A 24,226-nucleotide genomic window follows, 5' to 3' on the forward strand; every position below is an offset into this window, starting at 1 on the left:
GCTTTTCTTTGTCTTTCTCTAAACAATACAGTATAATGGCTGTAGCATTTACATTGTATTAATTATTAAAAGTCATCTAGAAATAATTTAAAATATATGGGAGGGTATGGCTATGTTCTTATGCAAATATGAGGCCACTTTGAAAGAGGAACTTGAGTACCTGAGGATTTTGGTATTTGCAGGGGATTCCAGAAGCAGTCCCCCACAGATATTTGAGGGATGACATTTATTTTCCAGGTATTCATAGGCACTTGCTGTGTGTAAGTCACATTCACATGCATCTGTGTTGCACTGTTGGAGTCAGAGTACACACGGATGTGGATGTGTAGCAACATGGTGGTCAGTGCTGTGAAGGAAAACACAGTTGAGTAAGGGTGTGGAGAGATGAGGGGTCTCAACCCATGAACTCTGTGCTGTGCATGGTACATAGTCATGTTTGCTTGCTTGACCTTCTCAGGAAACTTGGTCTTCACAGAAATCCTTGGAGGCAACTGTATCTCAGCCTCCCAGTCTCCATGAACAGGCAGGTCAGGAATGCCTACAAGGATTGCATGGTGATTTCTTTCTGCTCTGAGAGCAATTGAGACCCTGGCTTTCATGTTGCAAGTATTGAAAATGTTTGCTCAGTCATGTCAAAACCTGACTTTTTTATTCCTGTTTTCTAGGGCAGTTGCATCTGCATTTTTATAAGTTCATGTGCTGTTTTGTTTTGTTTTATTTTAACTGTACTGATAGAACCCAGTTTCACGCATGCTAATCAATCACTCTCGCACTGAGCTGCATCCCAAGCCCATTTTTATTTTAAGTTGCCCAGGCTGGTCTGAAACTTGTGATCCTCCTGCCTCAGCCTCCAAGTAGCTGGGATCACAGATGTGTGCCACTGTTTCTGGCTCACTTCTAACTTAGTTTGACCTCCAAGATCTTGGTCTTTCATCCAAGAAAATCCTTCAGTTTAAGCAACATGGATTCTGTTTGTCTTTAGACCACAGGTACTTTTTGAATTCCAGAATAGAAGCTGATTGTTGAATCAATCCACTTACTCATCAAAGATCTAAGTCAGTCTTCTGCTTCCTAAAAACAAGTTTTGATGTTGTGCCTTGACAATTATCTCTGCTAACATTTGTGCTTATTTATTTATGTAGTACTAGGGATTGAACCCCGAGGTGCTTTACCACTGAGCTGCATTCCTCACCCCTTCTTTTCATTTTGAGACAGGGTCTCACTAAGTTGCTGAGGCTGGTTTTGAATTTGGAATCCTCCAAGTTGCTGGAATTAAAGGTATGTACCACCATACCCAGCTATGATCATTCTTTAAATAGTTTGTCTACCTAACCCAAGAAGATAGCAGACGAGCTATTTACATAGATTGTTCTCTCCAGCACCCTTGGAAGGTTGTCATTCACCTTGTGCAGAGGAAGAGACAGGTTAAAAAGTCAACTTTCCAGCTGAACACTGGGACATGGGCTCAAACAGCACTTGCTTCTCCCTGCCTCACACCTGTGTCAGCTGGTGCATCAGTGGGGCTCAGAAGGAGAGCTCTGAGCTGATCCCTGGACAGCTGCACGATCGTAGGGCTTCCCAGTCTTCTGTTTGGCCACCTGTAGCTCCAGAGCCTTCCTCTGCACTTGCAGTCTTCCACGCAGTTCCTTGGTGTACCATTCAGGGCAGTTGCACATCCCTGAGTGGCAGCGCTGAATGTTCAGTGGGCCTTTGTCAAAAGTTTTCATAGCTCATTAGTAAAGAAATAGTAATCACTTACTGCCTTTTGCCTAGGATTGAAAATAAAGGATGTGTACCACAGAGGCCACACCTCAAGGGAGGAGAACACTTAACATTGACTAAAGCAGGGCCATTTCTGTAATTAGGAACTTGGGGAATCCAGGAAAACTGTTCCCTCTGCGCCCAATTTATCTGTCCCATCAGTTATTTGAAGGAAAAAGTAATGAATTCCTGTGGGATTCATTACTAAAGTGGCCCAGGGCTCTTGCTTCTCATTAATGGCACTTCCCTGCCAGTACTCAGGACAAGGTGTCTTACTCTCTGGAGGGAACTTTTAATTAACCAGCTGCCTTACCTCACTTTCAGTTGCTGGAGCCACTCCAGCAGGGCCCATCTCTGCCTTGTGTAACATTTGAAGAAGTTTCAATCCACTCAAATGTTTTCCCCTGAGCAAAACCTGTATATACATCATGAATATCATGGTGTTCCTTACGCTTAGGGGATGGGAAGAAAGAAATCAATAAGACATGCTCCTGTCCTTAACCAAGGAAGGGCCTGGGAGGAGAGAGAAACAATAAGGCGGCTATCAGGGCTAGTTCACTCAGGAGACCCCAGAAGGGGATGTTAAACTGGGGGCAATCAGCAGGTAGAAAAGGCGATGCAAGCTAAGTGAGAAGGTTTATTAAGAGAATTCAGGAACAGAATTGACTTGTCAATCCTGGATGCAGAGACCCAGTAAAAAAGGATCATTGAAGTAGGAGATAAAGCTGGAGGTTAGGACACAGATCATGAACCAACAATACATGTGTGTCACTTAACAATGGGGACATGTTTGGGAAAATGTGTTCTTGGGTGCAGGTGACTTCATCATTGTGAACATCAGGTGCGCTTCAAACACTAGGCAGTATAATCCTGTGGGACTGCTGTGATGAGCCATATAGGCAGCCCTTCCCGTCAGCCCAGATTCATGGCACATGAGTGCATATTATTTGCAACTATTAATTGGAAATTGGCATTTGATGAGATTTTCAATTTATCAAGGTAACCACTGTTCTCTCTTGGGAAATGGAATGAAGGGAACTAATTTCTATTAGCTTCTGTCACATATCAATTCACCTAGAACAACAGTTTAAAACAACCATTTGGCAAGAACAGAGGCACACACCTGTAATCCCAGGGACTAGGGAGGCTGAGGCAGGAGGCAGGAGGATCACAAGTTCAAGGCCAGCCTCTCAGCAACTTAACAAACCTTGTCTTAACATGAAAAAAAAAAAAAAAAAAAAAAAAAAAAAGGATATATAGCTTGTAGCTCAGAGGCAGAGTGCCCTGGGTTCATTCCCCAGTAAAAACAACCAAACAACTATCTGTGTAGTTTAGCATTGTTTGGTTGACAATTTGGGTTACACTCAGCTGGGGAGATTTTTGGACTGGCATCTGCAGTGTGTTGCCAGGTTGGGTGGCCAGTTACTTGCTGTCCACTCCAGGCTTATCCTCCAGCAGTCCAGGCAGGTCCTGTGCACACATTCCCCAAGGGTCCAGAAGAGTACAGGCTCCCCTGGTTTGCAAGTCCCTTCTGCGTCAGGTTTGCCCACAGCGCCTCAGCCAGTATAATCTCAGGTGATCCCTGAGCAGAAGGGGTGTGGCTATGGAAAAGGACCAAGCGGAGGTTCACTTCCCATCTGCCACAATGTCAGTATACCTTTATTGCCAAAATCCAAGTGAGGCAATATTTTTTTTTTTTTTTTTTTTTTTTTTTTAATTTTTACAGACTGCATTTTGATTCATTGTACACAAATGGGGTACAACTTTTCGTTTCTGTGGTTGTGCATGATGGGGTACAACTTTTCGTTTCTGTGGTTGTGCATGATGTAGATTCACGCCATTTGTGTGGATGGAATTGGAGGCAATAGTTTTATTGAGATGCAATTGACATATAGGAAGCAGCACTTATTTAAAGTATTCAACCTGGGAAGTGTGAGCCTGCATGAAACCATCACCATAATCAAGTTAGGGAGCCCCCAGAAGTCTCCTCAGGTACCTTTGTAATCTCTCACAGTTCTTTCCCAGGCAGTCCATGATCTGTTTTAGAGTAGGAATGGCTCACCCTTCCCCCAGTCTGATTTCCAAGTGCTAGTTTCCTTTCCCTGCTTCCTCACTATAGCCCCCATCCTTTATCTTCCCATCCATGTGATAACATGGAAGAGCTCACAGTGAAGTCCCCATTTCCTCCTCTCGTGGGAGATGAGATACAGGTACTTGTTTGGAGTCCAGAGTTTTTTGGGTTTTTTTTGATAACTATGTGTGGAAATTGCTACATAGAGAATTCTAGGGATGGGGACAAAACTGCATAAATGGAAGGAAATTTGGTTTGCAATTCTGAAAAACTGATCAGAGAATTGTCCAGAGACCAAAGCCCCTTATTTTATGAGATTGAAATTCTTTGTAGAGCCAGGAGTAAATTTCATTCCTGAAAAACTTCAAAAGAATAAATCTAATTTTCTAGATTCTTCTCTACTCCTGGGGCAGAGTAAACCCTAAAAGCTCTAATTACTGGACCCTTGCTTTTGTACTGTGAGGTCCCAAATGGAAAAGCACAGTACTTGCCATGCAGGTTCTATATGAAGACTATCAGTTATTTATTCAGAGACATTAGAGCCCCTATTTTTAAAAATTTCTGGTCATTGGGCATGGGAAGGGAGTTGTCTGTGGATGGCATCCTGTATGATTGACAAAAGTCTTTTTCAGTGAAAAAGTCCAACCCAGAGTTGGAGGCCGTGACTTTCCCTCCTATGTGTTTCTATCCCTAGGCTTTTTTATTTATTTATTTATTTTTCTGGTTTGAAATAGGATTTCTGGTAAAATTAAGTGATGGTTCCACCAGAAATTTGGCCAGTAAATGGGACAAAAGGATAGTGGTCCACATCCCTGATGAAGGCTTTGGAGATTCAGCCAACTTTGTGCTAACGTAGCCTTTGGTCCTTTAACTCATAGAAGGAATTGCAACTCAGAGGCTCCTGGGACTTAACTTCCTGCAGAGCCCCTCCAGGAAGAAGGAAGGTCAGCAGAAAGACATATCTTTCCCAAAAATTCACTGAGGCAAAATGATAGGAAAGGTCTGCCTTAGGGCTCAGACAGCGGAGATGTTCTGATATTGGCAAGCCAATGATTTCTTTGGATCATTTTGTGCTACTTTTTCCTTTTGCAAATGGAGGTAGGATACTGCCTCATAGGGTGAAGTGTGGACTAAATGGGTAAACAGGTAAAATGTGTAAGGTAGTGGGCATATGGAAAACCTCTAATAGCAAAAACTTATTTAGAATCTTATTTAGAACAGACAAGTGTCCTGTTTCAAGGTTCTTGGAGTTTGCAATAAGTAAAAATGCTCATCAACTTATTCATCAAGTGTGCTTCAGTGTTTCTTCTCCAGATCTGAGGCCTCCGGTACCCAAGGATGTTGGACTAAAGGCCAGTCTTTGGGGTTCACTCTGTTCTGGGTCTTAGGACAACCAGGATCTTCTCATTTAATCTTCCCTACATTGCCCTTTCCTTGACTCTTCCAGTTCATGGTAGATCAGTGGTTCTCATCCAGGGTGGATTTTGTCCCCATGACGGCAATGTCTAGGGGTGGTCATGGCTTAACAGGGAAGGAGAGGGGAGGTTCCTACTGGCATCGAATGAGTTGAGGACACAAAGTTGCTACATGTCTTACAATGCACAGGACAGCCTGCACCACATGCATGCTCACAATATCTGACCCCAATGTCAACAGTGCCCCGGTTCAGAAACCCTGGAATAGAATAACAATGTCTAGAACAGGAGTTAAGGGAGAGATGGAGAGCAATCAGTACCACTTCAGGCTCGTAAGGAGTAACTTTCTCAAGATTTTGCCTTAGCAAGTCAAAGAGATTTAAACCCAGAACCCCCTTAACCATTATGCTCTGTTAATGGGTTGGAAGATGGTGGTCAAGACCAAGAAGCTGACAGTATTATTTGAAGCCTAAATTGTGAGAAGGGACTAGAAGTGACCACTGGGGAAGTGTGGTCAGGCAGGGATGGTAGCAAGCAGATTGCTTTGTGCCTGTGTTTCAGATGTGCTGGCTTACACATACTGACAAAACCCTGAGTTTTCTTCCTCTTAAAGTAGACACTACAGTGGGTTTCCTAGAATCATCTTGTGATAGTCCCCAGTACAGGTCGATGGCAACCACCTTTATTTTTTTGGTGTGGTACTAGGGATCAGACCCAGGGTTTCACACATGCTAAGCAGATGCTCGACCATGAGTCACACTTCCAGCCTTAATAGCAACCACTAAAGCAAGATTCAGTGAATGAAATTCATGGGGAAAGGGAGAAACCATCCTGGGACAGTCAGGTAACATACTTTCTAGGTGGAGACAAGGGAAGAGCGTGGTCCAGCAGGCATGGCGCTAGAACCTAGAACAGAGCTGAGACGGGTAAAGAGGATCCATTAATGTGTAAACATTGGTTGGTTTAGTCATCGGCCAAAGGACCCGATGAGAAATTTTAGAGGAGGAAATGTCTACTTGGCTCACGGCTTCAGAGGTCTCAGTCCTTAGATGGTCAACTCCCAGCTCAAGGCCCAAGGTGAGGCAGAACATTAGAGCAGAAGAGAGTGGTGGAGAAAAGTGGCTCAGGACATGGCACCAGGAAGCAGAGAGAGACCTCCCCTCACCACAAACAAAACGTAAACCCCAAGGGCAGCCCTAGTGACCCACCTCCTCCAGCCATAGCCGCAGATGCCACCCAGCTAATTCCTATCAGGGGATTAATACACTGATTAGGTTACACTCATTTACTAATCATTCCACCTCTAAACTTTCTTGTATTGTCTCACACATCAGCTTTTGGGGACACCTAATATCTAAACCATAACAGCCAGACGTGGTGGCACACACCCGTAATCCCAGTGGCTTGGGAGGCTGAGAGAGGAAAGTCACAAGATCAAAGCCAGTCTCAGCAATTTAGCAAGACCCTAAGTAACAGACCCTGTCTCAGAAAATAAAAGGGCTGGGGATGTGGGACACAGTGGTGAAGTGCACCCCTGGGTTAAACCAATTCCTGGTACCAAAACCAAAACAAAAACACCCATAACTTATATTTTTAGTCGTGTCCTCTCTTGTCTTGTTTTATTTGCTTTCTTTCCCTTCCCTTGATGCTTATCAGAGTCTGTATGGTCGAATTAGTCTATTTTCAGAAGCTTCGTTGCTGGTTGCCCATCATTCATTCTTCTCAATGGGTGGAGAGCCTTTTGATGTAGTACTTCACATTGTCTTTGGTTCCAGAATATTTTCAAGATTATTTTCTGCTAGTATTTCAAGAGCAGTGTTTCTTTTCTGTCTTCAGCATATAGAGGGATGTAACTGGTGCAGAGACACACCAGCCATCTGCTCTGAATCTCTGTTGTTTATCTTTCACTTCCGTTCTCTCTCTGAGAGCAAGCTCCTCGGCTGAAGAAGTCTCCTCAGGGCTCCCTTCAGTTCCCTGTTCCTGAGGCTGTAGATGAAGGGGTTCAGCATGGGAGCAACCACAGTGTACATCACCGAGGCGACTGAACCCCTTCTGGAGGGATGGGATGTTCCAGAAGTGAGGTAGACCCCAAGGCCAGCACCGTAGAACAAGGAAACCACCGAGAGGTGAGACCCACAGGTGGAAAAGGCTTTGTACTTACCTCCAGCAGATGAAATGCCCACTATGGAGGAGATGATTTTAGCATAAGAGTAAAGAATCCCAGACAGGGGAATAATGCCCAGCAGGCCAGTTACACAATACAGCAGGACATCATTGGCAAAGGTGTCTGAGCAGGCCAGCTTGAGGATCTGAGCAAGTTCACAGAAGAAGTGGGGGACTTCTGTTTCTTTGCAGAAAGACACCCTCAAAACCATCAAACTCTGCAGCAAAGAATATGTCAGGCAGATTAGCCAAGAAAGCAGAAGCAGAAGACCACAAAGGCAAGGGTTCATGATGACTGTATAGTGTAGGGGGTGACAGATGGCCACGAAACGGTCATAGGCCATCACGGTCAGTAGCAAACTGTCCAACCCAGAAAAAATCATGAAAAAGTACACCTGGGTAAGGCAGCCTTCATATGTAATTGCTTTGCTCTGTGCCTGGGTGTTCACCAGCATCTTTGGAACTGTGGTGGAGGTGAAACAAATGTCCACGAAGGACAGGTTGGAGAGGAAGAAGTACATGGGGGTGTGGAGGTGGGGGTCAGAGCTGACAGCCAGGAGGATGAGCAGGTTCCCCAGGATGGTGACCAGGTACATGGACAGGAACAGCCCAAACAGGAGAGGCTGCAGGGCCTTATCCTCCCACAGCCCCAGAAGGATGAAGTTTGAAATAGCTGTTTGGTTCCCTGGTTCCATGTAACTCATGGAAACTGGCCTGAAAGAGGAAAGCGTATTTAAAACAGGAATGTGCCATGCATTTAAAAACCATTCACTCATGAGCCTGATGTTTTATCTAAACAATTTTGTTTTCTTCAGTTGACCACTTTTCTGTGCCCTGACCACCAGCACCTGCAATGCCTACTCTTATAAATAAATGTTCCATACTATGCAGAGATCTCCTTTGCATTGTCTCTGACCCATGGCAATTCCTCCTCTGTTGTTTAATTCCTGAGAAAGAACCATCATCCTCATTCATACCTCCTTTCTGTCTTGCAGCTGTGGTCTCCTCTCATCCCAGGAAAATGGAGAGAGAGAGAGAGAGAGAAAGAGAAAGAGAGGGAGAGAGATATCAGTAGGAGTTTCAGAATGTAATGGCCAGTCAGTGCCTTCATGCCTTTGACCATGTCCTGAAACAGACTCTCTCCTGTCTCAAGTTCAACTCACATAACACTGTGCAAATTTTTCATAGGAAATTCCTGTTATTATAGTAACATCTGCAGCCCTGTCCCCATCTGTCCCTCTACCTCCACCCTGAAGACACAAGCATCCTAGCATGCCTCCATATGCCAAAGCGCAAATCAGACCCCCCCCCCCATACCATGTATTCTAATTGTGACCTGCATGTTTGTGGAAGTTCTTAAATTTCTTTAAGTCAAGGCAATTTTTAAAATTAATTTATTTATTTATTTTCCTAGTACTGATGATTGAGAGCCTTCTACCTTTCGTTTTGCTCCATTAAAAAATAGACCTTAATTTCTGTCTGAATACTAGATGTCTGTCACAGAAGGGAGCTTCTAAACTGAGAAGATCATCGTAAACTGCATTCACATTTTCTTCCCTCGGGTTGAAATGCGCTTCTGTTTAATTCACACAGTCTTAGTTCCTCTCTCGGAAGATGGTTTCTCTTGACTGTGAGTCTTTAGATACCTGGATACATCTGAACGACTGTTTTCACGTCCTCTTCATTTTCTACTTACTCCACACGTATGTGAGTGCCCACTCTCAGGCAGGGTTAGGCCAAGAATGCGAAGGGAGGAGGCACAGGCTCCCCCTTGCAGGAGCTTTGAGCACCTTGGAAGTGTTGCACTTTGGAAATACTACTGCAGTGACGATTCTGATCAGAACCCCAAGGAACCACTTGAGGAGGGAGAGTCTCCCTCCTCAAGCTCTCAAACTATTCGCTGGTCACACTTAAGGAACTCTGCATTAACTCCACCAAAAATCAGCTTTAGATACTCAGCATCTTACGATTCCAGGAACATCCTGTGCCGTTTCGTGGATCTGGTCCTTTGTTCTCATCTGCCCTCCTCCCTGGCAACCCTCTTTCTCCCTTATTCATTTGAATAATTTCTGCCTTTCCTTCCACAGATTGACCCCAAATCTTCCTTGACCGCCCCAGAGAGTGAGGACCACCCTCTTGTTGGCCCCCGCTGTACTTGTAGAAGACTGGACTACACGGGAAGGTGTTGTCACATTGCCCGTGTGGGGTCTGGCCTGGATTCCTCTGCCTCCCACTCTTGATGTGCCGAATCAGCTCAATGCTAGTGAGGGAGAGGCTCTGCAGAGGTGCAGATGTCCACTCTGAGGACGTCTGAGGACGTCCACTTGCATGGAGGAGGAGGATGAGGGGGAGACCCAGAGATGAAAGGCGGGGAGAAAGAGCAGACCTGAAGATGCAGAGTGGAGCATAAAGAAGCGGGGCTGGGAGAGCCCCGTCCAGATCCCACATGCCTATCAGATTTCACTTTCTTCTGCCTCCAGTGTCCCTGGCTAGGCATCAGGAAAGTGCACGAGTAAAGCTTGGCCCCAGCTTACCTCTCTGCCACAGCACTTTCTGAGCAAACTAGGGAATCACAGTGGGATTTCTGAAGATTCTGAAGAATCACAGTGGGATTTCTGAAGGGTTCTATTATCTTTGCTCCTCCCAGTGGGAACCAAAGAGAATTGCACTGGGACCCCAGAGGGGCAAGGACAAAGAGCTAATCCCAGGGCCCCAGGGCCAGAGCTACTCCTGGCTGACCAGGGTCATTTCCTTGTGGCCTGGGATAAGGGAGCAGGGAACAGCAAAGAGGAGGAATGAATCCTCTAACTTCTTATTAAATAAATTGCTGTTCTGGTTGTCTTTCTAGAGATGTTCCCTCCTGGGGGTGAGACGAGTGATCTATTCTGCCCCGTTTACAGTCCATGTCCTTCACCTACTCCAGCCCCACATCCCAGCCCTGACTAGATACTTTTTCTTCCTTTTTTTCCCCTTCTAATGCTCAATATTGAACACCGGGGCACTACATTCCCAGCCCTTTATATTCTTTATGAATTTCATTTTGAGACAAGATCTCAATAATGTACCCAGACTGTCTGAATTTGGGATCCTCCTGCCTCAGCCTCCAGATAACTGGGATTAAAAGCATGTGACCACCCAGCCCTACAAGTTTGGTTCTTTTTTTTTTTCTTCCTAAAACAATTCTTCTCTCAGATGGGCCTCCAAAGCACCCAGCTTACCTTCAGGAACATTTTACTTTGTCTTCACAAATCTAAGGATTAAGAAAACATCTCTAGCCAAATCTTGCTCAGTGTCAAGAGCACAAAAAGATCTCTAAGAAATCCAGAGAGACTAAATGTATTTTGTTTATTTTATTATGAACATTCAATAGGATTTTTCTCTAATAGCACCTAATTCTATGAAACAAACTCATAGAATTAAGGGTAGAACTTGAATGTTCTATAAATAATGAAGGTGTAGCCAGGTATGGTAGCACATGCCTGTTATCCCAGCTGTTCTGGAAACTGAGGCAGGGGGATCACAAGTTCAAGGCTAGTCTTAGCAACATGGAGGCAAGCCTTGGAAACGTAGCCAGACCCTGTCTCAAAATAAAATATAGAAACGGCTGAGCATGTAGCTCAGTGGTAGAGCAACTCTGGATTCAATCCCTGTGCTTCAAAAAAAGAAAAAAACTACAAAAAAATGCCAGAATATTGGCACAAATGCCAACTTCCTTAACAAAGACCATTAATCTGCTAAATAAATAAATAATCAATACGGGGGATGACATCAAACTAAAAATCTTCTGCATACCAAAGGAAACTGCAATCTTCTGGGCAGTAAAGAAAGAGACTACAGAATGGGAAAAATTCTTTGCCAGCTGCTCCTCCAAAGGGGAATTAATATTCAGAATATATAAAGAACTCAAAAAACACCAAAGCCCTCAAATAACCCAATTAATAAGTGACCACTTATTAAGGAAGTTGGTGCTTATACCGAATTTTGGGCTGTCAAGACTGTGTTTATTCTAATGGTTACAAAGTTTCCACTTTAATTGCTAGGGATCTATGTTTTTATTCTTCCAAATACATTTTAGAAATGTTTGTTCTATTCATGAAAAAAGAAGAGCTCAGAATCAGATGGATTCTCAGTCAAGTTCTACCAGACCACTAAAGAACTAACCCAATCCTCCTCAATCATTCCATGAAATAGAAAGGGCAAGAACACTGCCAAACTCATTCCGTGCAGAAGTCAATATCATCCGATGTCACACCACTACCAAGGGCATGTCAAGGAAAGACAACATCAGACCAATACCCATGATGAACCAAATGAAAAAATCCTTAATAAAGTATTGGCAGATCATATTCAATTACATGCTAAGAAGAGAGTGTACTGATGTCAAGTGGCTTCCATTCCAGGGATGCAAGGTTGGTTCAACATATACAAATCAATAAAAGTAATTCACCACATGAATAGAGTTAAGAACAAAAATCATATGATCATCTCAATTAATATACAAAGGTGAAAAAATTAAAAAAAAAATGCTACAGATCTTATCTTACCCTATGGCCAGAGCCACAGGGTTCAGGGCTTTGGGGGCTGATGGAGGAGGAGGCTGTGGTCAGGAGGCACAGCCGCTCCAACTCTGTGGAATGACACCTGGGCAGGTGCTGTGGGGGCTTCCTCCACTGCAGGGGTCTCTCCAGAGTCTATCTTGGAGTTCTGGAGAGAGAGATCATGGGATGGTGTGGTGTCTAGGTGGTGAGGCTGCCTGTGCAGCAGGAGCTATGGATCTGAAGCCCCAGGGGAAGCTCCAGAGCGGGTTGGGTCTTATCCCTGCCAGGCCCTCTTTCCATAGGTAACAGCTGTGCACTGAGGTTGCACAGGATATTTTAGGCTCCAAATGCCTACAAAGATATTTTGTTGTTTTTGGTTTGGCTCACTTGTGAAATAACTAGCTTTGTGAAAAATTAGTGTTTGGTTCCAGCTGGTCCTTAATCGAATGTGCCTCAGCTTGTGGTGAGGAAATGAGCAAAGTGGGTGGACCCACAGAGGCCATGCTGGGCTCATTCATGTAACAAGAGCCACACATTTCTGGGGAAAGTTAAAGCAGCTGCTGTCCATCTTCATTTCTTACATATTTCTGTTTTCCAGGAAACTAGAGCTTTTTGTAGAAGCATGAAGAATTTGGGAAATCTTTTTTCCCCAGGAAAGACAGGAGTTACCCAGAAGAAAGATCTATGATGGGAAATGATTTGTTTTAATTATAATAAGTCAATAAAAAGAAAAATAATGAACATTTAAAAATAAACATGTTCTCTCTCGTTAAGTTAGTTCAAAAACTGCCTCCATGTCTATTTTAAGTTTGGCCTAAATGTTTCTTCAAACATAGCAAACTCTAACCTAACTTGAGATGATTTCCTCTTCTCAGAACAAGCAGGCCAGGTTCAGCCAATTGCCTGCAGCCACCCAAACAAGCCATGTTCAAATAAAGCAGTTGCAAGCTGGCACTGACCGGGTTGTGTGTGTACCTCACTTCCATTTTCTACAACTACCTCTTTTTATGTGGTGATAAAAATAAACCTTGTGTGTGGTGGAGGAGGGCATGCTGAGTCAATTTTGGTGTGAATTGTAGTGGTAGAACACTTCCTTGGCAAGTGTGAGAACTTGGTGGAATCCCAGTCCTGCCCAAAAGTGGGGGTCTTGGCATAAGCACCTGATGCAGAAGAAGGGAGGCCCACCCTACACAAACTCATCCCTCTTCTTCTAGAGGACTCCTGAGGATCAGTCTTACCATGCAGAGTTGAGTCCATGTGCATGTGAAGGACTTTCCATCCTTTCTCCATTTCCATCCTCACCCATGTTCTTCCAGGAGATTCTTCTCCATCACCCAACCTGAAAACATGGCACCCTACCCGCAGGCTTGACCACATTCTGAGACACTCCTGTCCTCAGTGTATCCCCTTCACCACAGACACTGAGACTCTGAGAGAGCTCAGAGACATGTTGGTGCCTGAGGCTAAACTCAGAGGAGCTGCTCTCGTAGCTATTTCCTTAAGCCACTAAGGTTGGGAGTCAAAGATATTGTAGGACAAAGCAATGTGACAAGGCTTCTTTCTTCTTGTTTTATTTACTTATTTATTTATTTATTTATTTATTTATTTTTGGTCCTGGGGATTGAACACCCATGGATACTTAACAACTTAACTATCTCACCAATCCTTTTTATTTAATTTATTTTTTTATTGTTCAACAGGTTCTTACTAAATTCCTTAGGACCTTGCTAAGTTTCTGAGGCTGGATTTGAACTTGTGATCCTCCTGCCTCAGCCTGCCTAGCCAATGGGATTACAGAGTTGGACCACCATGCCCAGCTGACAAAGTTTCCTTGAACATTAATTTTTCCCTTAATGGAATGTGTTATGATTTGAATAGGATTTGTGTCCATGATGATTAAAGGCTGGTCCTGTAGGGTGGTAATATTAGCCATTTCCCAAAAGAAGATAAAAATGTCCAGCAGATTTATGAAAATAGACTCAACATCACAGATCATTGTGGTAATGATAATTAAAACCACAATGAGACATCAGGTCACACCAGTTAAAGAGGGTATTTTCAAAAACACTGAAGACAAACAAATGTTCATGAGGGTATGGAGAAAAGGGACCATGAACTGCTATTATAGGCAAAGTAAACCAGCCCCATGATTAGGGGAAACAGTAACTAGTATAAGATTCAACAATCCCAGTACTGTGTATCTGTATAATATACATGAAATGAGTTGTCAACACAGATGTCCATTCCTATTATCAAGGCAACATTACTCATTACAAAAGTTAATGTAAAGAATCACCATTAGAGTTTATTATCATATGAATAGATAAAGGAACAAATGTGCTGTACATACAAAATGAAATACCATTGTAGCATGAAAAGTAAGACCACCTGGGCATTTGACACAATATGGAGGAGCCCGTGGGACATGCTGTAAGTGATAGGCCAGGCACAGGAAGACAAGCAGTGAGTGAGCTCACTTAGAGGAGGACCTGATAGAATTCAGAGAAACAGAGAAGACGGTATCCAAGAGAGCTGTGGGGTGGAGGTCAGGGACTTAGGCTTGAGTCACAGTCACCACATTGGAGGCAGATTTGATGAGTAGCTTCAAGAGACCTATGGTGCACAGCCATGAGTCGATCAGCAACAATAACCTTCCTAGCAGAGAGAAAGGAAAGATCATAAGAAGAGGGAAATGTTGGCAAAACCAAGAAAAGAAAAATAGGAACACAGCAGGATCACAAAGAATGAGGCAAGTGAGGCACTGTATCACCACGATCATATGACCATTTCCAAGGGAGGTCCCTGCTTTGAAGCTCATAGTCAAAAGCAGGATTGCAAATGTAGGAGTCTGTGCTCAGTGAAGACTCAATGTCCTGCACCCCTGAAGGTCTCCTCCTTACATCAAAAAACTCTTTGGAGGATAAATAAACTCAAACATGTAAATCAACAAGCACAGAAACAGACATGATAAGCACTTGGATGATTATCATTCCACCTCTAGGGAAAACAAGAATGCATTGCTGTTCAGGTGAAGAACACCAATATTCAAGCAATAATTTTTGAGGAAACCATATCAGAACCTGATGTAAGTTCTTCATGTCACATTGGAAATCTCAGGTGTTCCTGTTAGAACACATACATCTTGGAAATTTGTGGACCATGTATAGGGAAGAAAATTGAAATCGATTACTAAAGAAACAGAGTGAAAATACACATACACAAAATAAATCACAGGCAAAGTTGTAAGGAATGGAATCAATTACTCATGTATTCTAGGGAAGAAAAGAGCCTAGGTATTCAAGTTCACATTTGCATTGTTGGATAGACTTTTCATTTATTTCTGAGGTCAGTGATCCTTCAAAGGCCAGGAGATGCTCTACTGAGGAGTGCTCCCAGAGCCCCCTTCACATCCTTGTTCCTCAGGCTATAGATGAAAGGGTTCAGCATGGGGGTGACCACAGTGTACATTGAGGCAATCATGGTTCTCAAGGAAGAATGGGTCACAGCAGAACTGAGGTAAACCCCAAGTCCTGTTCCATAGAATAAGGAGACCACACAGAGGTGAGACCCACAGGTGGAAAATGCTTTGTACTTGCCCACAGAGGAGGACATCTTCAGTAAGGTGGAGACAATCTGAAAGTAAGAGAAGAGGATCCCAGTCATAGGAAACACACCCAGCAGTATGGTGCCCACATAGAGAACAATGTTATTGATGAGCATATCTGAGGTGGCCACCTTGAAAAGCTGAGCCAATCCACAGAAGAAATGTGGGATTTCAGTGCCAGGGGAGAAAGTCAGTTTCTTCACCAGTAAAATATCCATCAGAGAGACCCAGAATATGATGATCCAAGACAGCAGTACCAGGAGGACACAAAACTGGGCATTCATGATGACTGTGTAGTTGAGCGGGTGGCAGATGGCCACAAAACGGTCGTAGGCCATGATGGTCAGGAGGAAATTCTCCATTCCAGCAAAAGTATTTAAAAAATATGCCTGAGTCAGGCACTCTGTGTAGGAGATGTCTTTCCTATGTGCCTGGATGTTCACCAGCATCTTTGGGACTGTGTTGGAGATGAAGCAAATGTCAATGAAGGACAGGTTGGAGAGGAAGAAGTACATGGGGGTGTGGAGGTGCAAGTCAGAAATGACAGCCAGGATGATGAGCAGGTTCCCAAGCACCGTGACCAGGTAGATGGACAGGAACAGTCCAAAGAGGATGGGCTGCAGGGCTGGATCATCTGAGAGACCCAGGAGGAGGAAGTCACTTGTGCAGTTTCCCACTTCCATAGAGCTGGTGCATCTGCTGGAAAGAGGCAAATTCACTGTTCACAGAATATCTAACAAGCCCCTCCCATGGCAACTCTTTACAATCTCGCCCATGGATGGATGCCACGCATCTTGCTTTAAGTCCTCCAAGATGACAGTGATCGGCTCAGCAAAATGGCAACCCAGGTCCATTTTCAAGTGGGTGATGTTATCCTGGTTTCCTTCAGTGTAGCAAAAAGCCTTCTCCATTTATCAGTCACCTCTAGATTTGGTTTTCCTACCTGAATCAATGGAAATCAACTAATTTCTTCCTTCACGTCCCTTTGAAAATGCTGGAAGATATTTCATGATGTGTTCTTGATAGCTATGTGTAACTTATTTTAATACTGCTGAAATAGGAATTAAATATAGAATTTCAACTCAATCAACCTATATTCTTGACTGGACACTATCAATTTGTGACAGCTAACTTTCACTCCAAAACTGTTTTCTTTCTAAGTATATCATTATGAATATTACTGTACACTTGAGGTTTAAAATTGCCTCAGACACTATGGGAACTTATCAGTGATTGTTGTAATATTCACATAACTGGTAATATTAACATAATCATTATTAATCTCCTCTTCTATGATACCTATTGCAGATACATAACTCTCCCAAGGTTCAGTATGGAGCTGTGATTTACAATTTGGGATTTTTAGTAGACTTCATTCAATGTAATTTTGATTTAGCAATGGGCCACCTGGGGGAATGTGAGAAAATTATATAAACTCCTTTAGGTTACATCCCTCATCTCACAATAGGGTTATAAATACAATGAATGTAGTGAACATGGTGTGTCTGGAGATAATGAAGTACTGCAAGTATTATTCCATTTAATGGACACAGGCATGTCAGAGCTTCTGTTCTTAACATTGCACTAAATGTGTCTGGCATGGCTACCAAATGTCAATGTCCCTCTTAATGGGGATAGTCATTAAGGATGAAATTCCAAACACTAAAAACAAAACGTGTGTTGCCTGTTTTAAATGCATATAGTACTTATAATTCGTGAAGATTCCTAGCTCCCTTTTCAGTGGAATCCCACCATTTGAGTTGTTCCAGGAGGAATGAAAAGTCTGCAGACTACAGATATCTGAGGAAGAAAGCTAAACACAAAACCAGTAGGGTAAAAAGCAAATCCTGGCACCATGACTCACACTTGGAGTCCCTACTACTACTCAGGCTTCAGGGACAGGAGGACAGCAAGCTCCTAGCCAGCCTTGGCACCTTAGAAAGATCCTGCCTCAAAGGAGGGGATGTAGGAGAGTGGTAGAATGTCTCTGGGCTTAACCCCCACAATTAAAAAAATAAATATGTGAATAACAATAAATTATAATAAGATGAAATTAAATGAAGAGGGTTGGGGATGCTGCTCACTACTACAGTGCTCCTGGGTCCACTCCCCAGTACTGAAAAAAAAAATCAAATATAAGGGATATGTGGCAATGTGTGCTCATATATCCATGTTCTTGGGTGAAGATGTATTAAATTAACGTCATCAGCATTAAAGGCCAAAATATACAGTCAGTGGATCTGATTGCCAACATCAAACATAAAACAAATCATCCTACAGAAAATAAAAGGCAAATTTATGGGTTAAAAATGAAAGATTATCAAGAGTTAGAACTGTGATACCTTTGCACACTGATTAATTCAAGACAGAAAAAAAAAATATCACTGAAGACCAATCTAGTCTGTAAAGGTTGTAAGGAAAGATTTCTCTATATTTGGAACATTTGGGCTGAGAGAGGCAGAACAGATCATTGCTCATCAGGAATGAAGGGAGGAAGGAAGGAAGGAAGGAAGGAAGGAAGGAAGGAAGGAAGGAAGGAAGGAAGGAAGGAAGGAAGGAAGGAAGGAAGGAAGGAAGGAAGGAAGGAAGGAAGGAAGGAAGGAAGGAAGGAAGGGACTTTCCTGCAGGTGAGAAGAGCCTGGGATTGTCCTATGAGACAGGAGCTGCTGCACTGTCAATCAGTGTCCTCCTGAGATGCCATCAGAAGAGGCCTGAGTGCCAAACACCAGGCATAGCTGCATTATTGTATCACACTGCACCACCTGAGTGAACAGGTGATAACAGTGAACCAAGGACAACATGCAGCTATTCAGGGATGTCATGGAGTCAGTCTGACAGCAGGCACAGGTAGATTCCCAAAGAAACAGCCCGTCACATAAGAACAAGACCTCACGTAGGAGGGCTCTTCAGTGAGCAGTTCACAAACAAATGAATTGAAAGAAGAAAACCAACAGGGACCTGTCATTCAGGGAGGGAGTGGAGAAGACAGGGAGGCTCTCCAGAAGGCACTGCCTTCAAGGAATGGCCATTTCAGACTCTTGCATCAGACTGGGAATTCCAGAGAGCAAGGCAGGAGCCAGAATGAGAGCCTGAGAAGGTGATTCAGAGGAAAAGAACGCACCTTGCATGTGCAGGACCTTCGCCTTCCCAGACTGAGCACACTGGGCTGTCCCAAGGTCCTGGTCCTGCAGTAGAGCCCAGAGCCCACCGTCCCTTTCCTTCTGGCTCCACCAGCCACCCTGGACACGCTGACTCTCTCCAGGGGCTCTCACTGGAGACGTCTCTCTGCACAGCCAGTCCTAGGGAGCCCACTGGGTTTTCACGGATCCTGGAGCAGGGAAGTCAGGAGCGGGGAGAAGGGACATGCTTAAGATCTCTACCATCTCAGGGGCTGAATTCTCACTGCTCCTCGTTAAGTATGTTATTCTTTTGTCTTTGCAGTCTGCAAGTAATTCAGCTCCCCTGGGCACAGAGCACATAGCAATTAGAAATTTTCAGTCAATATTGTGTGTGGGGGCAGCAAGAGGGTGAGATGGACTGACTCCTTGCCAGGAAAATTCTTTTTTCTTTGCTTTGATTTAAAATCACAAGGTGTCCCCTTAGGAATTTCTACCTGGAAGAAAACCCAAGAATCATTCCTCTCTGAGGGGCCTCCTCTAGAGAATCCTTGAAGGTTTTATGAATCGCTTGGTGTTCACAATGTTAAAACTCATGATATCATCTACAACCAGAGAAATGAAAAGTTGTACTCCATTTGTGTACAATGATTCAATTAAAAAAAATTGAGTAAAAAACTAAAAAAAAACAAGAAAATTCATAAAAATTAATAGTGTCCAGGTAGATAGTGAGGAAATTGTAAGTAGAATTTGGAGACAAATGTGACGTTACCCTCCAATTGCAATCTTTTACAAAAATTGGTCATATGTAGTATATGCACACTAATTGCACATACGCCACCAATATAAATTGAAAATTTTTCCTTTAAGATTTCTTGTGTTCTTTATTTTAGAATTTTTATCAATTTTGTTTTACATTTCATGTTTTTGAAGGGATTAAAAGGACACATAAGATGACAGAGCTTCTTTGAGGTGAGATAAATGTCCCACGTTCAACCACCGTGATGGCTCCGCATGTCTGGAATACACTAAGAGGCACTGAATGGGTGAAGTGCGTGGTAAGTGACTTACATGCCATTAGGGGTGTTTAAGAAAGTCATCAAACTAATTTTGAAGGCATCAAAAATAGACTATCATGTGGTTCAAGAACCAGAAATGATTCAATGTGTTCTTATTTTGGGAAGGTCATAGAGAAGGTGAGTTTGCTACTCTAAAGTGAATGAAATCACCTGGAGTGTGTTGGAATATTTTTTCCCAGAGGTGAGGATGATACCCAGAGCGCTCCACCATCGAGATACACACCCAGTCTTGGAGGTCCTTTTATTTAGAGCATTATAGTCACACAGAAACAGGTTCATTATGACAAAATCATACATGCAAGGAATTTGACTTACTCCATTTCTGTCCCTGTCCCCACCCCTTTTCTCTCCCTCCTCCTTTCCCCTGTTTTCCTTTCTCTACTCTATGGGTCTTCCTTTCCCTTATTCTTTTACTTACTTGTTTGTGAATGATGCTTTTCACATATTCATGATGTGGAATTCCATGTGGTGTCTTTACATATGCACACGGCATCGTGTTACTGAACCCATTCCACACTTCCTCTCCTTGCCTGTCCTTCCCTTTCTCTGTATCTCCTTCCTCCACTGATCTTCCCTTTATCTTCATGATATCCAATTCTCCACCCGCTTTCCCTCTTATTTTTCACTACCTTTTGCATATGAAAGGAAACATGTGACCCTTGATTTTCTCAATCTGGCTGATTTCACTTAACATAATGTCGATTTCCCTCCATTTACCAGCAAAGGACATAATTTCATTTTTTTCTAGCTGGGTAAAACTCTGTGGTGCATGAATGCAACATTTTCTTAATCCATTCCTGTACTGCTGATTATCTGGGCGGGCTCCGTAATGTGACTGCTGTGATTTTGCTGCTGTAGACATGAGTGTGCAGGTATCACTGTAGTATGCTGACTTTAACTCTTCAGCATAAATACCGAGGACTGGGGTATCTTAGCTTGGTCATGTGGCAGTTCCATTGCTAGTTTTTGAGGAGTCTACATTCTGCTTTCCAGAGCAGCTGCACTAAATTGCAGTCCCACCAACCATGTATGAGTGTCTTTTCCTCCGCATCCTCACCAACACTTATTATTTATATTCTTAATCATTGCTACCCGATTGCTGTGAAGTGAAATGTTAGTGTAATTCTGATTTTCACTTTCATGATTACTAGACATACTGAATTATTTTTAATATATTGGTTGGCCATGTGTTTCTTCTTTCGAGAAATATCTATTAAGTTCTTTGACTCATTTTCTTATTGGGTTTTGTTGTTGGTGGTGGTAAGTTTTTTGAGTTCATTATACATTCTGGATATTAATCCCCTGTCGGAGGAGTAGCTGGCAAACATTTTCTCCCATTCTGTGGACTCTTTCTTCATGTTCCTGATTGTTTCCTTTGTGGGGTAGAACATTTTTAATTTAATAGCATCCCACTTATTGATTCTTGGTTTTCTTTCTTGAGTTCTAAGGTCTTGTAAAGGAAGTTGGTGCCTGCACCAATGTGATGGAGTTCGACCCTCTGTTTTCTTCTATCAGTTGTAAAAGTAGTGGTCTAATTCCTAGGTCTTTGTCCCACTTCAATTGGACTTTTATGCATGGTGAGAGAGAGGGAACTAGTTTCATTCTTCTATGTAAGAACAGTTTTCCAAGCACCATTTAAAAGGCTTTTTTCCAATCTATATTTTTTGTACCTCTACAATTATCAGATGGCTCTATGTATGTGGGTTTATCTATCTTCTATCCCATTGGTCTTCATGTCTGTTTTGATGACAATACCATGCTGGTTTTGTTACTAGAGCTCTGTAGTATAACCTGAGATCAGGTATTGTGCTGCCTCCTGCTTTGCTCTTCTTGCTCAGAATTGCTTTGCCTGTTCTGGGTCTCTTACTCTTCCAAATAAATTGACAGACTTTTTTTTCTAGATTGGTAAAGAATGCCATTGGTATTTTGATGGGGATTGATAAAATATTAACAAATCACATTTAAAACACATCAAGAAGCTAAAATACCATGATCAAGTGGGTTTCATCCCAAGGATGCATGGTTGGTTCAACATATGCAAATGAATAAATGTGACTCACCATATAAATAGAATTAGGGATAAGAATCATCTGATGGGGTATGTGCAGGTGGACAACCCAGGCTAGTGGCCTGCTCTGGCCTGCACCACTGTCTGCCCCCATTGGTGTGGGCTCTCTGCTGCTCTTCTGCCCCTGCTGTCTGTCCTGCCCAGTCCATCCTGGGCTGCCAGCTCCCACAGGCTCCTCCTCCAACACTGCCTGTGCTCCTATGGACAGACTCACAGACACCTGCAGGAAAGACACTGCGGATCCCCTAACATGGAGACTGTCTTCAAACCTCATCTGAGAATCTGTGCAGATTTGTCAGCTGGGCCCACAGCCATGGGACCACTTGCAGCCTCATTGCAAACCTGAAACACTTGCTTTCTGAAGGTTCCCCTGGGAACCTGACCACAGTGTGGGGCTGTCGCTCTGGCCTCCCTTATCACTGGCCACTCACAGCTGCTGGATCCCAAGAGTGGAGCTGTTTCCAGGACATCAAAAGTTTTCACTCTGATGGTCCCAGTATTACCTGGCTGCCGTCTGAGACACAGACTAGCCCATCTGGAAGGGACCCTGGGAGACCAGGGAGAGCAAAGCTAGTCTCTAATGACACCAGAGACTCTTGTGACTTCTGCTACTGCAGTGAGCCTCTCAACTGTGGAAGAGTTTGAAGATGGACACACTGCGATGTGGTTTGTGAGTCTCATGTTACCGACAAGGACAGTAACCTTGAATACTGATTTAGTCAGGGTTTTTTGTAATGTTTTGTTTTACTTCTCTGACCAAAAGTTCTCACAAGAAAAATTAGAAGAGGAAAGTTTATTTTGGGGGTTCACAGTTTTAGAGGTCTCTGTCCAGAGAGGGCTGGCCTGATTCCTTAGGGCCCAGGTGAGGCAGAACATCAGGCAGAAGGATGTAACAGAGGAAAGCTGGGAGCAGAGAGAGAGAGCCTCCACTCTCCAGGGACAAAATATCTGCCCCCAAGACCCCTACTGACCACTACTCCAGTCATACCCTACCTGCCTCAGTTACCACTCAGTTAATTGCTATTGAAAATAACTTACGGATTAGAGTGAAGTTCTCCTAACTCTATCATTTCACCTCTAGACTTTCTTGAATTGTCTCCCACATGAGCTTTTGGGGGGACATCTAATATGTAAATGTTAACAAACCCCAAACACAAAGGCCTCAAAGCAATGCTCACAAAGGCCAGGGAGTGTCCCCTCTTCTCTCCATTCAGATTTCCAGGCACAGAGGGTTGACCAATGAGGCAATGACACCATCATCACCAACATCAAACCAGAAATTCTGCAATAGTATTACATTGTGGCCAGTGCAGAGCTCACTGGCCAGGGGTAGAGAGACTGGTCCTGCCCTTGACACAGATGGCAAATTTCAAGCCCCGTACTCACAATGCCTCCTGTGTAGGGTCTGCCGTAGGCAAGGAGCCACATGCACATGGCATGTCCATTCCCCCCCTGAGATCTGCAGACCAACAGCCCAAAGATGGCTAGGATTTTCCTGGCTTCCCCAAAGCACAGAACCGCCTTGCTCCAGGCCTTTTGGGGAGCCTGGACCCCCTCCTGCAGAAGCAGGTGAGGGCTTTTCCACCATCAGCAGCACCTTCACTCATCCACTGAGAAGTTCAAGGAGAAGCTGTGGGTGCTGAGTAAGGCCAGGACGTCTGGTGCCCGCTCTGGCCTTACTGTCCACTTCTCTCTCTCTGATGAGTAGGAGATGGGGCAGGCAGGTGTCTGGGGGATGACAGCGCCATCACCCTCCTGTCCATGGTGGCCAAGCACAATAGTCATAATCCTCACATGTGGATGCTGCAAGAGTACACAGATTCAATGTCCTGCAACGTCCAGTTGCTCAAAGGACCCACAAAACCAGCCCTACTATGCACAGATAGACCATGTCATGCAGAAGAGTGGGGCAGTTACACTAGAGTGTGTCTTGGGGAATCTACCACCAGTAGCGCAGGGGACACAAACAGTGTCTTTACTGCCTCCTCTACACGTCCTTCCCTGGGCCACCACCCAAGTGGAGGCCAAGTTCTCTTCTACTTGAGGCAAAACAAGTCTTTTCTGTCAAACCAGAGACTTCATTTTAGTTAGCTTCAGGGTTTCCATTTCCTTGCAACCCAGCTGCCTTTCTAAAGTGAACACCTCCTCAATAGTTATCATGCCAAAGATTGTGTGGTCAGCACCAACCCACCAGCTGTAGCCAGATCCCCTGCATCAGGGATGAAGCCCAAGCAGACCCCTGCTCTGCCTGCCTGCTTTCCATTTTGATTGCTCTGCGCCTTCTGCTGTGAAAGTAAATTCTTGCCCTGGAGACCAAGCTGGGTAGTCTCCAAGTGTTCATATCAGCTCTCAAGGTTTCCAGGACTCCCCCCTCCACACCTTAATTCCAACATACCTTAGGAAGCAGGGCG

At 43.8% G+C, this 24,226-nt stretch overlaps 2 protein-coding genes across 2 annotated transcripts; both read right to left on the bottom strand.

Moving 5' to 3' along the window:
* Positions 1-6,293: 6,293 nt before the first annotated feature.
* LOC306646096 (olfactory receptor 7D4-like) lies at positions 6,294-9,500 on the bottom strand. The gene has a single exon (XM_079114562.1). It carries the CDS (start codon positions 8,184-8,186, stop codon positions 7,152-7,154), a length of 1,035 nt encoding a protein of 344 aa, XP_078970688.1. The 5' UTR covers positions 8,187-9,500; the 3' UTR covers positions 6,294-7,151.
* A 5,805-nt stretch (positions 9,501-15,305) lies between these two features.
* Positions 15,306-16,238, bottom strand: LOC306646189 (olfactory receptor 7D4-like; the record flags this gene model as incomplete). The annotated part of the gene is made up of 1 exon (XM_079114642.1): positions 15,306-16,238. Exon 1 carries the CDS (start codon positions 16,233-16,235, stop codon positions 15,306-15,308), a length of 930 nt encoding a protein of 309 aa, XP_078970768.1. The 5' UTR covers positions 16,236-16,238.
* Positions 16,239-24,226: the final 7,988 nt, after the last annotated feature.

The sequence above is a fragment of the Sciurus vulgaris genome, assembly GCF_902686455.1.
Source record: "Sciurus vulgaris genome assembly, chromosome: 16".
Classification (NCBI taxonomy): domain Eukaryota; kingdom Metazoa; phylum Chordata; class Mammalia; order Rodentia; family Sciuridae; genus Sciurus; species Sciurus vulgaris.

Coding starts and splice junctions, on each gene's coding strand:
- LOC306646096 (XM_079114562.1), bottom strand. CDS start 8,186: ATGAGTGAATGGTTTTTAAATGCATGGCACATTCCTGTTTTAAATACG.